The sequence below is a fragment of the Danio rerio genome, chromosome 15 (genome assembly GCF_049306965.1).
Source record: "Danio rerio strain Tuebingen ecotype United States chromosome 15, GRCz12tu, whole genome shotgun sequence".
Classification (NCBI taxonomy): Eukaryota; Metazoa; Chordata; class Actinopteri; order Cypriniformes; family Danionidae; genus Danio; species Danio rerio.
In genome coordinates this window covers 33,059,207-33,078,477 of record NC_133190.1, presented here as the reverse complement: position 1 = coordinate 33,078,477, position 19,271 = coordinate 33,059,207, and the positions used below count along the sequence as shown (strand labels likewise).

At 39.2% G+C, this 19,271-nt stretch overlaps 1 protein-coding gene across 51 annotated transcripts in view; it reads left to right on the top strand.

Annotated features, from left to right (window-relative positions):
* The window catches only part of msi2b (musashi RNA-binding protein 2b), a 413,474-nt gene that overhangs the window by 354,799 nt on the left and 39,404 nt on the right, over positions 1 to 19,271 (top strand). For 20 of the 51 annotated variants that reach the window (XM_073922868.1, XM_073922871.1, XM_073922877.1 and 17 more), the window contains one exon: positions 16,145 to 16,210. The exons of 14 other annotated variants lie outside the window; for them this stretch is intronic. In XM_073922868.1, the coding sequence (XP_073778969.1) occupies positions 16,145 to 16,210 (66 nt within the window). 51 annotated transcript variants of the gene reach the window in all.

The following is a 19,271-nucleotide window of genomic DNA, read 5'->3' as shown; positions in this document are numbered from 1 at the left end:
GCTGGCCTATTTTATTCAGGCCTGAGATGATGGATGTACCAGAGAAATCTGGTCATGCCTTCTGCCTTCAGAAATTGCTCTATAAGATGCACTATTAGTCAGACACAGCTTCACACCTTGTATGTGATGCTCCCTTTGGCCGGTCATATATTCCAGTGTTTTTTCCCACTAATGTGCTTCTCAGATCAATGAAAACATTGCTTGTGTATTTAACCTCTGATCGTGAGTGGGCAGTAGCACATTCTCACACTTCTTCAGTGGATTTAAGAATAATAATCAATATACCTCATTTTATACAAACTTATTTTAAATCTGTATAGAATAAATTTTAATTCTTTTTCTTGTTATTTAACCCACAGTGGTCTAAGGGTGTTTTGGGGCCATGGAGAAGTTTTGATATGCACTGACATTATTGTTGTTTTCAGTATCTTAAAAACATATTAATGACTAAAGTGTGATAACATTGTAAACAGCACAAGTTGGGCTACAATGATACCTAAGCAGCATGTATGTATGTGTTTGTGTTTTTGAGATAGAAACGTTTATCCGTGGTTAGTGAAAAACTAAAATTTTGAAGTCACTGAAACAAGACTGCGAAACATACAGTGAACATTTGTTCACGAGACTTCTGAGAAATGGATCTTGTAGCCTAGTGTTTTTGTTTCAAAATGATGTATAAATCATCTTGTTTTCTTGCTCACAGAAAACAATATATTAAATTACACTTTCTAAGTCAAAATGGTCTATGCGAGAAGGCGTGAACTATCATTACTAATGCAGTGATTCACACCTGAGAAGACAAAGACCTGCATAATGAGCTGCATAATGAGCCGTCAGACAGGTGTGATTAAGAGTGAAGAGTTTCAAGAAGGAATCTGAGGAAAAATATTTGTATATTTTTATGTGTGCAGTTGATTTAAAATATATTTATCACACAATATAACACGAGATACACTTGTGAGAGTCAGTACACTGTATAAAACTCAGTAAACTATATAAACTTACATATAGCAAATCTACTGATAAAGGTATTTATAAATACACTTTACATATAACTTAAGGCATGCACTTGAATTTAAACATAAAATATTGTGCACAGTACCTGGCTGACCTCAGTTCCTTTCCATATGAAGAAGCGCACTCACTGAGGGTGGTATCACCTTAGCTGTAATGAGGCGGAACAAGAGAATCCGTACAGTCCTTACTTTTATACAGATTACATGAAAAGAGATTATTTGTTTTCGACTTGAATTGGTTAATGCAAAAGTAGACACTTCAAGCTTTCTATCGGTATATGTTTCATGTCTGTGTGTTTTGTTTTCGCTGAGTTTCAGTGCATTTACTGACGCATTTCTAAAAATGTTTGCAGAGACAGAAAAGAGAAAATGCCTACACTGTTTATTATTCTTATTTTGCAAAAGCGCTCACATTTGTTGTTATTGTAAGTGCACACAATAAAAACTAGACACCTAACAGATTCGATTGATGTATTGATCTTATCTGTATGATCAAAACTGAAAGTGTAATTTAAGTTCATTTTAGCGTTATTAGGAGAAGACGCTTCAAAACGCATATACGTCATCTTCGACCACTGGGCGTTAATGTAATATTACATAACAATCACTGTGAGTGTTCTAAGTAGTTTTTTCAAATCATTTCATAGTTATTTATGTAACACTTTTTCAATGTAGATTGTATCAAAGCAGCTAAACATAGAAGTTCTAGTAAACTGAAACTCTGTCCGTCCAGTTTTCAGAGTTGAAGTTCCGTTAAGTTCAGTTCAATGTGGTTTAATTTTCACTGCTGAAAATCCAAACACTGAAGAGTAATCCATCAATGCGCAGCTTCACAAGTCCCAAACCAAGCAAGCCAGAAAAGTGACTAAAGTGAAGTAGATGTTGATGCTTTCTATTGTTCTCTGGGAGGCTGCACTGCTATTTCTAAGGTGTTCTGGGTGTTTGATAATCAGACTCTAATATGGTTGTCAAATGGTTGGAGATGTGTTCTGGGCAGTTGATAGGGTGCTTTAGGTAGTTATGTCAGGTATTTTGCAGCTCTAGCAGTTTCTAGGCTTTAAAGGGTTCTCGGTGGTTTCTCCAGGCTTTAAAAAAGCCTCACCCTAAGGCTAGTATGATTTTCAGCCAGTTGACTGTAGAAACAAGCACTGCATTCAACAAAATCAACAACGGGGGCCATGTGTTTTATGAGAATGGAGCTAAAATATAGAAGTATTTATAATGCAATTGAAAGAGCAGAAAGGAGGAACAAATCACCCTGTCAGTTTGTAGCGTGGCATCAACGCTGAGAAAAATCACACTCCATGTGATAACAGTAGCTTTCTGAATGTGTATGTCTTATAATACTTACTGTGTTATAAAAGTATTGTGCGGCTATCATGCATTAGTCAGCACTTATGTTTTGGTTGTTCCTATTGTGTTTGATTGGGCACTGCTTAGAAGCAGGAGCTGATTTAGTTGTTCCCAAATGGAGTTCTTGGAACAAGAGTCATTCCCATTTCCCCTCCTGTGGTGCGAAAGCGTGTGATTTCACCAATAGTTCTAGGAACTGTGAAAAGGTACATCCAGTACATAAGCTCCTTTAGTTCCTAGCTATGTTCCCCTTTCATTGAGTATTTTTTTAATTCACTATGTGTGAGAAGTGAATATAAATGCAGTGCAGTAGCACAAGGTTTTGCTCATCTTTGCCACAGAGGGTGTTCAAATCAGCATTAATTTCAGCACTCGTGGCCCTGGATGACAGCAGCATAATTGTTCTGTGACCATCAATGAATGTGGTAAATGATGCCCTCCGCTAAGCTGGCCTCTCCTAAATAAACTCACACCCCTCAGCACCAGCGGCTGAACCCCCTGCAGCCAGCATTGACCCTCCATTCTCACACCTGCAATCCCCAAAGCCGCAGACTCCAGAGCAGCGACACATCTCTTGTCTTTTTCAACGTCAGCCCCCTCATTAGCAATAGATGGGTGTAATACGGAGGAGTTCTCTCCTGCCGTATGCCACTCTGGCTTGTGCATTTGGAAGCCTCATTGCCCAAGCTCCCGGCAGTCTTTGATAGCTCTGCAGAAAAGGCCCTTTTGAAAGTAATACAAGTCAAGGGCTTCTACTAGAGAAGCATGACTCACCTCTCGTTTGCTGGATGAAAAGATGGTCGGCGAGATTGCTCTTTTCTTTTATCCACCTTTTTTTCCCTAAGATGCTCATTTTAGCACTCGCGTTTCTAATTCATTTCTCTCTTGAATGTCTTTTATAATAGCTACATCGACTAATAGCGCTTTTTGAGTGTGGTTGAAAAGCAAGGGCACAGTTCCTGTTCTTTGATCCATTTTCATCAGGGGTTTAAATGATGTTCTGATACATTCAATATCAAATTCATCAGATGTATTGCCATTTCTCTTTTAATGTTAGCAGCCCCGCTAATCTCATTTAATGGCCATTATGACTTAAAATCATGATCGACCGTGTCTAATTATTTAATGTCTGTGACTCACAGATTCAGAAAAGAAAACAAACGGTGCGCGGTCCAAACTGGAGCGCCTCCAGAGGACTGCTGGCAAGAACAAACAGGCATTAGTGATCATAAAATAAAAATTGCGGATTCATAAAACGTACCGAGAAGTCTTCCTTCAGGAGACGGTGAAAAAAGGGAGAAGTGCGTGGGAGAGAGGGCGAGAGAGAGAGAAGGGACGAGTGAGGACGGCATCTCCTCCAGGGCTCCGGGGTGGAACAGATGTGTCCTTGTCCCTCCTCCAGGCCAGTCCGGCCCAGCCGAGCACGGCCACTGACAGAGCAAACAGGCTGGAAAAATGGGTAAAAGTGGAAAGCTAAATATTGGCGTTATGTCCTCGGTAATAGAGAGGCCATGAAATTGATTTGATTCTGCCAAGCTGTTCCTGAGGGATAACACTCACCCCTCCACCCCTCACCCCCCATCTCTCGCCCCGCCGACCCTCTTCAGGAACAAAGCGTCGGCGAGACGTGTGAATTAACCTTTTTAATTTGCGGTTTCAGAGTAGGTAATTTGTTTCCAGAACTTTCCAGATCTCTAGCACACAGACATCCGCATAGAATATTGACATCAAACAAATGATTGTGGGGTGGAGTGGTACCCGCTTTGAGAGAGAGATAGAAAAAAAAAAGTTCAGAAGCACCACAATTAACGGCGTTATTGATGGGACGCAGCAGGGTGCATGTTTACCATTGTCTGAGAGATGTTTTACTCGTGTCAAGAGCCGGTTCTTTTCTGAAGAGGCTGATGAGTGGGACTAAAACTAATATTTACAGGAAGTGTAATGCAACCTTTTAGATGAGACAGAAAGACCATCAGGTTTAACTTCATGCTTAAAGGGATAGTTCACCAAAAGATTGAACAAGTGTTTCATCATTTACTCACTCTCGTGTCACCCCAAGCCTGTATGACTCACTTTGTTCTGCAGAACATAAACAGAAAGTGTTTTGAAAGTCAGTGGAATCCAGGCAACATGTGTAGGACAGAATTTTGAGAGTAAACTATGCCTTTGTTTAAAAATAATATTCAATTATGAATTTTACCTGTAAAATATTGATTAGAAATCATTCAGTGTGATTGTTGAGCAGTTGCTACATATGTAGACATTTCAATTGGTCGTTTTAAAGGCCAACCTCTGTTTGGACAGAACTGTGTGTAGGTATAGTGTAACCACTGTCATACTGGAGTGATAGACTCAAAATAAGTTTCTTTTTACTTTCCTGATGTTAAAATAGGATCCAAATCCCTCCCATTTTGAGATCTCCCCGCCCACCGAATTGATTGACAGCCAAGTAATTGCATGTCTCCACATTAACACATATAATCATATCAACAAGACAGTATGTGCACAAAGCAACTGGGATTAAAAGATCTGTTCAGCTGTCTGTGATCATCAGTCATCATCAAATGTGATCAAGAATGAGTTTTACAAGTTTAAAATATTTTTAAACAGTGCATGCTTGTAATGAACTGCAGCGATTTTACCATCTTGACTATCACCACAGCAGCATGTCAGTACAATTATAAAAGAAGACGCTTTAATCCTGGTTTGTGGATGTTAAATCTGGTTTATTTTGTACATTAACATAAGGGATATCCATACAGCATTGGATATTAATGTGTATACTGTGACATTTACTGTGCAAAAACAGTGCAAAGTGTTTGTAACAACATTTTTGTGTGACTCATCGTTGCAACTCCACAACAAATACATTAAATAATCATTGGGAAAGTTCATACTGTAGTATTTCTCACAAACTTTACGTGAGATCTGCTTCCTTCATGTCTGTCACTGTGCTGTTTATCTGGTGCAGCCGAGATGGAGACTGTGGCACACTCTGACAGGCATGTGAGAATGGTTGGCGGGGAGAACTAGCATAAAAGGCACAGGCGACAAAAATAGCTACATTGTGTTTAAAGCAGAAAATCCCAATAGTCTGAAAGGTATTATAAATACTCTGATGGGTGTTTTGAGGGGAAACTTTACAGAGACATTCTGGAGACACAAAATACTTATCTTAACTCTTAAAGACTTAAATCTTAAACCTTGAAAAAGGGGTAAAATAGGTGATTTGTAATACACTTTTGTCATGTTCCTACTTAAAGGTAATTTTCACAAAATAATGCACCTTTTTGTCCTTTGTTTTCAATTTGGCTATGTACAGTATTTTCAGAAGATTGGGACTAGACAGATTTTTTTTTTTTTAAATACATCACTTGTTTAGCAATAATTCATTATCCTTAATACCTACTTTCTATTGTTAGTCAGTCTTAAATTGTATTTATGTTTACAATACACTATTACAATAAAAGATACAGAAGCTGTTACTAGGGCAGTACCTTTTCAAAAGGTACATATTTGTACCTGAAGCAACCATATTGGTACTTAAGTGGACTATATTGGTACATTTTATTGCATTTGTGCACTAATATGTATTTATGAGGTATCACTGTGGACTCTTTATTTATTTTTTAGAAGGTTCTGGCCCAATGAAACCTCCCATACCTTTATTTTTGAGAGTGTATATTATTGTTTTAATTGTAGTTTTGGTCAAATAAATGCTAAACACACACTATAAATGCATTTAGTTCCCTTTGGATCAAATTCCTTGCATTGAATGGCATTTGTAACAGAAAATAACATTAAAAAGCAGCTCACTCTAAACAAATCAATCAACTTTATTTACAGTACAGTGAAACTGAAACTACTGGCATGTGTAAAATATCTGCAATGCAAATACTCATTCAGCACCAATCCAAATCTGCACGCTTTGTGTCATTAAATGCATTATAAAAAAAAATGTGAGTAATATTCTGGTGTAAGATGTGCATTAATTACAGTATACCACATTACCTCCAATGCATGTAAAGCACGCATTTTCACACGCAAGCATCTGTCTTAATCCATTTACACAGGCATTGTCAAGCTGTCTCATACATGCAACATATCCGGGATTTCAGAAGGACTGTGAAAACACATTGTCAGAGGTGATGGTGATGCTCTTAACTGGAAGAAACCTGCTTTATTTCCAGTAAAGAATCATCAGGAGCTAGAATTTTCTTTGTTGGCTAAAATATTTAACACTAGCAGCAATATAGACAGCGCTTTCATATATCTGGATGTTAAGCGCTCGGCCCCATTGTTCAATTCTACAGCTAATCTTGTCCTAAAGACTCCTTTTTGATTAGGCATTAGCAGCACATGAAAGGTTATTAAGGCCACTAATATGAGGGTTTGGAGGGTGTCTGTGCTGAAGAATAGGAGGGAACCAGTAAGAGACAGGGCTAATTACCATCCATCCTTCTATGTGAACCCAACCATCTGCCAGTGTCACCCACTTATTGTCTATTGGCTTTCAATCGTGAACGGACCGCTGCAGCCAAAGATGTGTGTTTTAATTAGAGAGCTGCTCTATAATTATATTTATATTATAATAATGACTTTGACGAAGCATTCTAGTGGATGTCCTTCATTGTTCACTAAAATGATAATATTTAATTATGATGTTTGAACACTGCAGATTTGAGCAAGCTGAGCGCTTCTCTGTTTCTTTGACATGTACACGTGGGCACGCCACACACACACCCATGCTCTCACGTTTTAGCGCTTTTTTGCACGCAAATGCAGAAGACAAATGTTCTTGTAATGCTGTTGTGTTTTTTTGCTTTGTTCTGAAAACCAGTAAGCAGCCTATTTTGGAGTAGTTCATTAAAATTGTTAATTGTATAAATGTATTGCTTCTGTGGAACACTGTATTGTGAAGTGGACGTTGACAATGAAGTGCGAATCCAAATGCAGGGTTTATTAACAAAAATAGTCAGGCAAGCAACGGCAAGCACAGGGGCAAACAGATGCAAACAGGAAAAACAAAGCCGTAGTCATAAACAGGCGGAGGGTCAAAAGGCAGGCAGCATACAGGAATAAACAATAAAACAAGGCAAGTGTCTAACACGGCAAAACAAGGCAAGAAAAACGCATCGTAAAGTTCACAATACTGCTTACAAAACTCTGCACCGATGTGTCTAAGAGCTTCAGCTGTGTCTCTGTGTGTGTGTGTGTGTGTGTGTGTGTGTGTGTGTGTGTGTGTGTGTGTGTGTGTGTGTGTGTGTGTGTGTGTGTGTGTGTGTGTGTGTGTGTGTGTGTGTGTGTGTGTGTGTGTGTGTGTGTAATCGACGGAATGAGGAACCGTTGTGAGTGAGCACTGCATGATAGGATTTGTAGTCCATATAACGGCGAATCTGTAGTACTTTATTGAACTGTTTGTTTACCAGTGATCTGCAGCTGCAGGATCGTTGGTGATCATAACAAACACAATGGAAGATATGTGAATATTGTAAACTAAATTATATTTATTGTAGATTAAATTAATTTATAATTAGGCTAATGTCATATGTTTGTTTTTAGTCGTTTTATTATTTATTTTTTTATTTTTTATTTATTAATTTTTTTGTTCTCTTATATTTTGTGTTTAGCATTTTATTGTTAGTTTTTTTGCTTTTTTACATTTTTTTTACCTGGTATTTGGGTGTTTCTTCAGTAGCTACGTTTCCATCCACCCATTTTTATGTACATTTTGGAAAATGTGCATAAAAAAACTATGCACAGAACTGAGTAGGATCATTTTTATTTGATAAGAAAGTATGGACATAAACTACGATGGAAACACTTTTACCAAACAAATTCCAGTATGCGCATTAAAAAGTATTGGGATTTTGTTATGAGAGATGAAAAATGTGATGATAAAAATGTGTGTGAATGGATAAACTAGCAGGCTTAGCGCTGTAAAACATCTGAAATGTTGTTTTGGTCATTCTTAAACTTTGTAACCATTTCAGTATTAATGTTAATATATTATCAATGATCTCCAGAACTTTTAAGAGTGTCTGTGCTACACATCTGATGCCTTCAAGCACCACCACGCGTTCATTGCGTGTCGGCTTGTCTTTTGAGGAGCAAATCATTTATTAAATTAAGAAAAGATTCACGCAGCTTCTTCTACCACAGCAATATCAATTTTAATGTTGACATTTGGTGCCAGTTAATCAGAAAGTGACGATTTTATTCTCTTTGACTTATTGGATGGAAACGCTGCTTTATTCGCACATCTTTTATGCGATATTCCAGTTTTGCACATACATTTTCTTCACATTTTTGAATGAAAACATAGCTAGTGAAGGTCATTACCTTAACAACATGCTAGCATCAAACTAAATATAATTGAATTTAGGGCTGAATGATAAATCGCTATAAAATTGCATTTGTGATTTAGCAAAAGCTGTGATTGTCTTGCACATCATTTGAGTAAAGTATGTTGGTGTGATCAGCGATAAATTTCTTTCGAAGGCGCAAGTCGCACAGTAAACAAAATAAATATGCCCCAAAGAAAACCAAGACAAATGTGGGATAAATAAGGTGTAACTGCTTTCATTTGATTTAATGGCTGTTTCTCAATATGCATTTTTGCATCCTCGTGTTCTCGTGTAATGTCATCATCAACTGCCAAAGTTCAGTTCCAAAACTCATGGCTGCAAGAATGGAGGATGCGTGAAAGTTCCCGCATGTGTTTTTTGCATCGAGGATGCACCGATGCACACTTGAGCACCAAACTCGCTCTTAAAGTCCCAGAAGTCGTTGTGATTGAATAAAGGAGGTGGGAAACACAGCATTTTATACATATTTATTGTTAAAGTTCGGAGATATAACCAATTTGTCTCAGGAGTTTTCCTAAAGGAGACAGAGAAAGTAAACATTACCATGAAAATCTTTATAAAGGCATGAACAAATTAAGGATGTTTATTTGCTGAGATTTATATTAAAATTAGTTTTATTTGTATTTTGCAACGTATGTTTGTAAGGTCTTTATGCATAGTATATATTGTGAAAAGAGGAAAAACAATAAATAGTGTATGAATGCTGTAATCTTTAAATAATTTTCAGTTAAAAACGCTTGAAGGTCTTGCGACCATCAGGAAGATCCAGGGAGGAACTCATTTCTCACAGGACACGTTCCCTGTTCTCGCTGTCTTCCAAGGTAACTTGGCAAGACCGGTCAACTCAAAAACGCGAGTCCGTTCTCTGCATTCTTGGAATTGAGAAACAGTCAACGTGATTGGCCATGACAACATATGGTTTATCTGAGTTCTTCTTATTGTAATTTATCTGAAAATAAAGTATGTAATGATGCAACGCGTTTGTCACTGCTTAGAATGCTATGATGCAATATGTTGCATGCTTTTTTCTGTGTAAAAAGATGAATCATTTCACAGAAGGACTTATTTCAAACACTCGACTGAAACTATGAAGTAAGTTTTGAGCAAAAAACATCATTATATGTGGTATTTGCACATGCTTTCAGGTTAACCCAGGGCAACATTTACTTCTAGGGGCTGAGTTCACCTGTGAAGCTACAAAAGCAGCTGTTAGTATCGCAGTATGATTATTGGCAATTTAACTATCGCGTGTTGATATGGCATGCAATATATTTTCTGTAGTTTGGCAGAGAACTATAGCTGCATCCCAAATGACACACAGTGTTCACCTATGGACTATGCACTTAACAGCATAGTATATGTATGTAGTGTCATCCCAAATGGAAGACTAATGTTTATTTTTTACTTAGTGTTTCAATTCAAACTGTTTCCCAGATGACGGTTGCCAAATTAAATAAATGACCAAACTACCCAGCGATAGTTGACACGAGAATAACCACATTCACCATGGAGGCGGTATAATTACTCTCATAGAAGAATTTTGCTTTCACAATCTAAAATAAATAAAGTGATCCAACATGAGCGCCCGAAACCTCCGCCCCTTCCACTACATGAGCAAAGTAGTGGTTGTTGAGGGCGTGAATTGTCCAACATTTCACACTTGATTTTATGGGTTGAATAAGTACGTCATGCGGGTATTTTAAAGTGCACTTATTTTTTTCAGCGTAAACGCGTTACTTACACTATTTATACTACAAAATGCTATAGGATAGTGCATAAGTATGCAATTCGGGACGCACCTTATGGCTTTGTGTAGTAAACGCTGCTCCAGCTGAACACAGATGCGAGATTCACAGCATCTGTGATTACAGAGCAATCAATCTGAGCCAAGATTATTGGTCAAGAAGATCCCACAAAATTATTCTTATTTCCATAGGCAGGATTTAGGATGCTTTGTGACATCATAAACCCTGGAAATACAAACTTGTAGTACAAATAAGTCATTTACTGTAGTTCTTTTAAAAAGCAAAATGTCTTCTTTTGGAGTGAACTTAGAGATTTGTAACTTTGTAGGTCTTTTTTATGGCTAAACACACACGTTCTACACTGACTAACATTGAAAAAGTGAAAAACCATAATAGGACCCCTTTGACTCTATTTCCAATAGTGCAGAACATTCCAAATCAGTCATTTATGAGTTTCCATGACGATTAGAAAGCTGCCTCAGAAGGCTGCTCCCTATTTAGGCAATGAGGCAGCACACTTGGCTTTGGAACAGAGCTATTGTTGTTAGTGGAAGGTAGTCATGCATAAAACCATTAAGCCAATGTCTTGTAAACATGAAATCTTGGACTTGGCAGTGGATGTTTTCACCTACAGTCAGTTTGCTCTTTCACACACTCTTTCCCACACTGCCATGCCATACCTGTTCCCTTCTCGAGTGTAACGCATGCTTAAAGTGAATTAAAGAGCACTTGGAGGTGAGCAATTAATCCCTGATGCCTAATCTCGTAATAACACCATAAAGAGCCACTAAACCGGCAAAGAGATGAAGACGCTTTCATCCAGGTCTTGTCACAAATCATGGCTTCCGTGCAACACCCGGTGTGGCCATAGCTTCAGTTCACACTGCCTGGAGACCAAATTATCCTCCTGATTGATTGAGTTTCAAGGCATAAACCGGAGGACGATTCGCCTGCGCGGCTTTACGACTCTCTGTCTCCGTCTCGCTCCCTCGTTTCTCCCGCCCAAACATGAGCGGCAGCACAGAGATAAGTGACTTAAGTGAACTACAAAGTGTTGGGAGCGTGCAGCCATTTCCATATCGCCTTTGTGCTGCAGATGCTGGTCATGGTTGGAGTTAACCCTATAGTGCGGCGCTGGATCATCTTTCTGGCTGTTGCTGGCTGGTTGCGTTTATAGAAGCCGAGCTGTGGTTTCTAACTCACCCCCTGGTCTCATGTCTCTTTTAGAGCTCTTGTTATACCGTGAATTTGTGATTTGTTTGTGGAGTTATGGAAGATGGAGCTGCATGAGTAGAACATTCACATTTGCTTGAATAAATGTCTGGTATGTTATAATGTTGAAGACAATATAATGCTAAAATCCTAAGAACAATGTAAATAGAGACTATATGTATTGGGGAAAATGAACTGAATAATAATTACACTAGTTGTTACTGAGTAATAACAAATTCCACAGATATTTTTTCAACACATTTTTTTGTTTTTATTATTTGTCTGAAATTAGACTTCGTCTTAGGGTACTTTCACACTAGCACGTTTGGTACGCATGAGGATTCGTTTGACATCAAAGTATGGTTTGGTTTGCTAGCGTGAACGTATCTTTCATGAACTGTACCCGAGTCCACCTGAAAGGGTTGTGAGGTACGGTTTGTAGGAACTCTGGTACGGTTGACTTCTGATATGAATGCAATTGTACAAAATAATGGATGTGAACCGCCAACTAAACAACTAACTTCAGTTTTCATACTATTCATTTGTGTATGTTTGTGTACGTAAGTAAGAAAAGTTTTTTTATAAAGCACATTTAACTTAGTTTGGCACTGACCAAAATGCTGAACAACACCAAAACACACATTCTAAAACAGTAAAATAACAATAAAAGTAATAATAAGAATAATAGTATGACAGCAACAATGCACAATAAAGATTAAAAGCCAGGGAAGGAAAGAGAAAAAAAAATGTGCCTCAATTCTGGTCTTAAAAATAGAGATAAAGATAGAAGAAGCACTCGTAATGTCTGTTGGCAGCTGGTTCCACAAACGTGTAGTAAAACTGATGAGTTGAATGTAAATTAATAAGATCAGAAATATAAGAAGGTGCTTGCTTATTCAGTGCCTTAAAAACAAAAAGTAAAACCTTCAACTGAATTCTAAAATTAACAGGAAGCCAATGAAGGGATGCTAAAACTTGCAAGATATGAGCATGTTTTTTGGTGCCCGTTAATAGTCTAGCTGCCGCATTTTGAAACTGCGACCGTGCCAGTGAAGATCGAGGGCCAATATATAAGGAATTACGATAGTCTAGGCGAGATGTGATAAAAGCATGTATGACATTTTCCAGATCTTAAAAGGAAAGTATAGATTTAACTCTGGAGATGATCCTCAGCTGATAGCAACTATCCTTAACAATTGAGCTCATTTGTTTTCTAGACAAAGCTCAGAATTAATTACTCCTAGATTTTTTACTTAAGATTTAACATAAGGTGTAAGACTTCCCAAGCCACCAATATAAGATGTTCTTGTTTTTGAAGGACCGAAGAGAAAAACCTCAGGTTTTTTTTTTTTTTTTTTTTTTTTGCCATCCAACATTTAATATCCTCAAGACAATCAAAGACTGCAGAGAGTTCTGAGATTTTAAAGGAACATACAGCTGAGAATCATCTGCTTAAAAATAAAAAGAGATGTTATATTTCCTTATTATATTACCAAGAGGAAGCATATATAAATTGAAGAGCAATGGACTCAGACTGGAACCCTGGGGGACACCACACAGAAGAGGGGCAGATGTTATGTATCACCTACATTGAAAACAAGTGGGACTGATCCAGTGCAAACAGTGATAATGTCTGCTTGTCTCTGCCAAAAAGGACTTCTGCAGACATTGCGTGATGTTCTGAATGTTTTTTAATATTGTTTTTAAACAGCAGCTTGATGGAGCAAGCGTAACGATGATCAGAAGGAAAAAAACACAGTGAAAGCACAAACCAGCTGAGAAGGTGGCAAGGGGGATCAATTGTACTTTGGTTCGGTCCAGGCAATTAAATCAAGTGTGAAAGCACTCTTACATACATCTGTACAGATGTGGCTACTGAGAATGCACGAGTATATGAATGTGACGCTGCAGTGTTAGGGCGGATTTATACTTCTCGTCTAGCGCGTGCTTATGCTCCGGCGTAGCCTTCACGTGATTGCATAACCCTCGTTGTGGCTGACATGCACCTCAAAAAATGTAACTACATATTGCAATTACACATAGCGCAGGCGCTATGATTGGTCGGCTTGGTAGCTGTGTCGAGTGTGGCTGAGAGCCGCGAGCCGGATGGAGCTCGAGTGTTGAGTCTCGTGAAAGAGCTCCAGATGTTTTGTGTTTACCTTATGATTAAAGTTGTTGCACATCCACCAGTTCCCACCTCTGAATGAGCGAGTTTTTGTTACTTGTACATTAAGGTAGCATTTGGAACAAACAAAACACCTACAAAGAAACTTGATACAGAGGAGCATAACATAACCTACTGCAGGCTAGCATTTCAGAAGTGATATTGGTTACGTGTCAGTGGGTCACAGCAATTGCACGACGCCCAACTATAAACCAGCCTGTAACTATAAACGGTCTAACACGATAAAAGACATGACCAGCAGGGGGCAGTTATGTACACAGTGAACATACTGAACTGATATACTGTAGCAGCGCACATGGAGAAGCATAAAGGAAATCAATTAAGCTAATCATGATTGTCTCATTAATAGTATCATCAAGTTTTTCTGATGGTTTGTTCACGGAATAATTAATTTTAAAATGTTTTGCACCAGCTAAAATATGTATATATGTGTGTGTGTGTGTATGTGTGTTGAATTTTTGTTTTTAGCTTAGTCAACATTAGTCGTCATGAATCTTGACTGAATTTTAAAATAACATTATATTACAACATGTATACAGTATAATTTATATTCAGTAGCTTTATTACTGTATGGTTTAGTTTAAAAGTTTGTGAACGTATTAGAAAAAAATAACCAACTATCATATAAATTTATTTATGCCACTGATGTTGTGACATTTCATATTTACATATCACTTTATTTTGATGGTCCCTTTAATGCATTTTGTATGCATTTTACCTGCCAACTACTGATTATAAGTAGACTGTTAGGTTAGGTTGTTGTAAGTTGACATGTACTTGCAAAGTTTCTTGTAGTCAGTTAAATGTCCTTTGAGGGAGCAGTATCAGCTGATATTAGGCAGACAGTCCACTAATACTTAAATGAGAAATAATTGGTGTGTAGTTGCATTGTAATTTTTTAGTTAACAAAATGTGCAATAGGGACCAACAAAACAAAGTATTTCCCATGTTTAAGATATTTAGGTTATTGCCTCCTACAATTTTTTTCTCAAAAAATAATTTATTATAATTAAACACATTTTGATTATTATTAATAATATTATTTTAGTCAAAAGTAGGTAATTGAGGTTAATGGTAGGATCTTCAATAGCTGTGTACTGCAGTGTAATTCTCCACCACTAAAGCTTTCTACTAAAGATCCCTTTACGTTTTGCACAATAGCTGAAATCTAATTAGTTTATCACAGCAACTTGACTGCACAAGCTTAGTAGCATATCCGAAAGTCTGATGCTCGGCCATGGCCATCCCACTGCGTGTTTCAAACAGATAAGCTGAGGAGCAGCGTGGTCACCCATGCAGAAATACCCAGAGTGCATTAGGGCCACTGCAGTCTCCTCTGCACTCTGAAGACGCCCACAGAACAGCAGAACCTGCACACACACACACACACACACACACACACACACACACACACTGCAGCAACTTTGATCCTGCTTTTTTTCTAATTTATTCTCTCCTCTCATTTTTCCCCTGTTTTCCCCTCTCCTCCCTTCACTTCCCCCCATTTTCCTCTGTTTCTTCTGTTCTGTTTCTCCTCTTTTCCTACTGTTTTTCTCACTTTACTCTTTTCATCACTCCTGTTTTTTCCCTCCACATAATGCCATTTTCCACCCTGTTCCCTTTATGTTCTCACCTCTGCTCACTTTTCGTCTCCTCTTTCCTGCTATTTCCACTTTTTACTCTTTCCTCATTCCTTCACTACTCCGTTTTCAACCCTGTTCCTTATTTTGGTTCCCTTCTACTTTACTTTTCTGTCATTTCTCCTATTAATCTTCCCGGTTTATGTATTATTTTTGGTCTCATGGTCTTATTCATTTATTGACCCTTTTTTCACCCATTTTCTTTCTCTCCTCCTTTATTTTTACACAAAATACACCCTCTCCTCTTCACATATTGCTTATCTACTCCCTTTTCCTCTCATTTTGTTGCCTATTCCATCCTGTTCCTCTCTCTAATTCTTTTTATTTTATTCCATGTTTTATACACTATTCCCTCTTTCTTTTGCCATCTACTCCTCTTATTCCTTTACTACATCCTTTTCCATTCTTGTTTATTTCTTAACTTTGTTTTCCTCTTGCTCTTTCCTCTTAATATTTAACTGTTGCTCATTTTACACCACATTTCCTCTGTTATCCTCTACTCTTATTCCTTTTCCACCCTGTTACCTATGTCTCCTCTTTTCCCATTCTGTTTCTTTCTGTTGTACTGTCATTCCCTTCTCCACCCCTTTCCCAAACCCAACCTACCCCCACCCCCTTCGCACAGGCTTCCCGGCTACAGCGTACGGTCCAGTAGCAGCGGCGGCAGCAGTGGCAGCAGCACGCGGCTCAGGTAGGGGGGCCCGTGGAAGAGGCGGCTACGCAGCATACCCTCAGAGCACAGGGCCAGGTAAACGCTCTGGCCGTAGATCTGTGTGACTGCTGCTCTATCCATGCTGCTCTTAACTCTAGCCGCCTCTGTCCTGTCTCTCACATACACATACACTTACACACACATACATACGCACACACTCTGTAGTTAGAAGGAAAGGACAGGACTCAAGGCTCTTGCTTGCTTCCTCTCCTGTTGTAGATGTGATTTATGGAGCTGGCAGAAGTCGCCCAGCTAGCTGATGATCTGAGACCAGCTTTCCCCTCGTTTTCTTAATTTAGGTAATGCCATTATTATGGTCGGTGGAACTGGTAACAGATCAGGGCATAAGGGCTGACTTAAGCTCACACAGCCATTTGTACTTTTACCGTAGGTGCTGTATTTGTTCCACTAAAACCCCCTTTCCTCGCACACAAAACCCTATTACACACAGACGAACACAAACAAGCCTTTTCATTTCTCATGGTTTGTCGAGTTCTCTCATTTAATTGTCGGCACTCTTGGTTGTTAATGCCTTCCTTCATCATTCGGACGAACTTTGCTCGACTTTGACTAGGAAACACAGTGTGTGCACATTAAACAGTTCCCAGTTACTCCCTCGTTCTGCCGTGGCTATTGATCCAGAGGCTGGATAGCTTAATCTATCAATCTGACTTTGTCTGTAAGACGCAAGGATACTTAAATAAATAAACAGCAGGGAGGAACAGCCCTCGGCCTTCTCGCTGACGTCTGGCCTTTAGCACAATAGGAAATGATGGCCTTGGCTAATTGGCCATCAGAAAGTGATACGGTAGTGAGTGCAGAGTTTATTTACACACATTCACACTGATATACTGTCTAGGCACGTAAAAAAAAGAAAAGACAAAGGTATTTCTTCTTGCGCATGCGTTTACGGCATATTTTGACTCGAATACTCAAGTTCGCTCCATTGACACCTGCTCTCCGGCAGACAGCTATCCACCCTGGCGTAATTGGCAGACAGGCGTAAAAGTGGCTCGGCGCACGGTTTGAAGGAACGCAGTCGACAGAGCGTGAGCCAATCAGTCATGCCTCTCCACCCAATCAGACGTGTTTGATTCTGATTAGCACTCAGCTAAAGAAACCAACTTTGCTTGGGAAAAAAACAGCTCTCTGCATCTCGCTGCTGTTTAATGTGTGTGAATTACAGCCTGTTTAGAGCGGCCTCTGAGTTTAAAACGAGATCTACATGAGAAATGAGGTCTCCAGACTTTTAAACAGCTCGTGGTCATAGTTGTCCGCTTGAAGAAGTCTTGCGTTGTGAAATTCACATCCAGCAAGCTTGATTTTCATTTGAACATTGAAAGCTGGGCTTATACTGTGTGTGTTTCGGAGAGGAATGTGATTAGGTAAGGTCTTGGCCCACTGGACCAAGTTTATTAGGCCAGTGTAGTTATTTTAGCACCCCCCATGGCTAGCGTCTTAAGCTGATGGCGCATTCGCACTCTTTTGTGACTGATGGAGTCGCTCCACGGTTGCATTGTGACAGAAGTGAGAAAGCCATTGAGACAGAGCACTGACATTTAAGGATGACCTTTTCCGAGAACCTCATCATCTATTACCCAACTGATCTCCATTGCGCAGCACAATTTATACACCCCTGCTGTGCATACATTTGCTGCTAGGTGGAGGATGAGATGTGTTTGCGCGCCGACTGTCAGTCAGTTAACTCCTGCGCAAACCTGCCGGCAAGGGTACGGTGAAAGTCAGAGGCTCCGCACTGACAGACGAGCTGTCTCGCTTCATTCTGCGGGCGAAATGGTGGCGTCACATCTACGGTTCTCACAGGTCATCTTCATCACTGCATAATCTCTGTCCATCAACTGAGGGCTGTTGCTCTTCCTCCTTCTGCTTTATGTATGAAATAAGTAGTTTAAAGTAGAGGTTATCAAAGCCGTGGTTGAAACTCTACTGCAGTGTTTCCTGGATGACCACCAGCTCTGCACATTTTCCTGTCTCCTTAACCAAACACACCTGAATTAGATCATCAGCTCATTAGCGGAGACTGAGACCTGTAATGGGTGAAACAGACAAAGGAGACATGCAAGACATGCAGTGTTGTTGGTCTTCCAGGACCGTGGTTGAGAAATACTGCTCAACTGCAGAGGTTCTCAACCTTTTTATCTTCGCAGACCAGTCAACACTAGACAATTTTACCTCAAACTGGGAGGGGAGGGGGGGGCTGTGGTTCGTAGGTTGCTGAGCAACCATCAACCGTGTTCTCAGAGGATGACAAGCTGACAAAACATTGCTGTCACTCTGATAAAAGTTTTTTTTATGGAAAAAATTACTAAGCACTGCTATGTTTGGGTGTTATGCGTTTCTCTGAGATAATTAGTCTAACGAAATGTTTTTGTCACGTGATTCGCGTTATGCACTGGACATTCATTCATCTGGGTGTGTCTGGAAGTTGCGCACCTCCATTGGAAATAACTTGTGCAAACTCTAGAAAACACGTGATATGCGAACAATCACTAAAAGGCTGCCATCATTTGCGATCTTCAGCAGTTGATCTCCTTGCACAGACATGGAGGATTCGCCTGATTTGTTGACAAATGGGTTGCAGATCCATTCCTTGGCAGTTTGCGGGTCCTTCACTGGGCCTTTTCCCCTTCGCAAAGAAACTTTCCAAAGATGTCTGTTTCTTACTCATTCTACTGCTTGTGGGTTAATTTTAGGTGCTCAAGTGACTGAGATGTAGGCGAAAGAATGCGGTCATTTTTCAAAATAACAGACATTTCAAAATGAAAGATTGTTCAGACTCGGATAATAAATAAAATGGAAATAATTATTTCTTGTGTGGCCCGGTACCAATTGATCCACGGACCGGTAGCGGTCTGAGGATCACTGCTTCACTGTATGTTGAACCAACAGAAATTAAGTTTGTGCTAAAGAAAATTGTGAGTATTATTAATGCAACTATTTGTTATATCACTGGGTACTGGGACATGAGTTGCACCATTTTGGTGTCCACAATAAATTAAATTAACAACTGAAACATTTA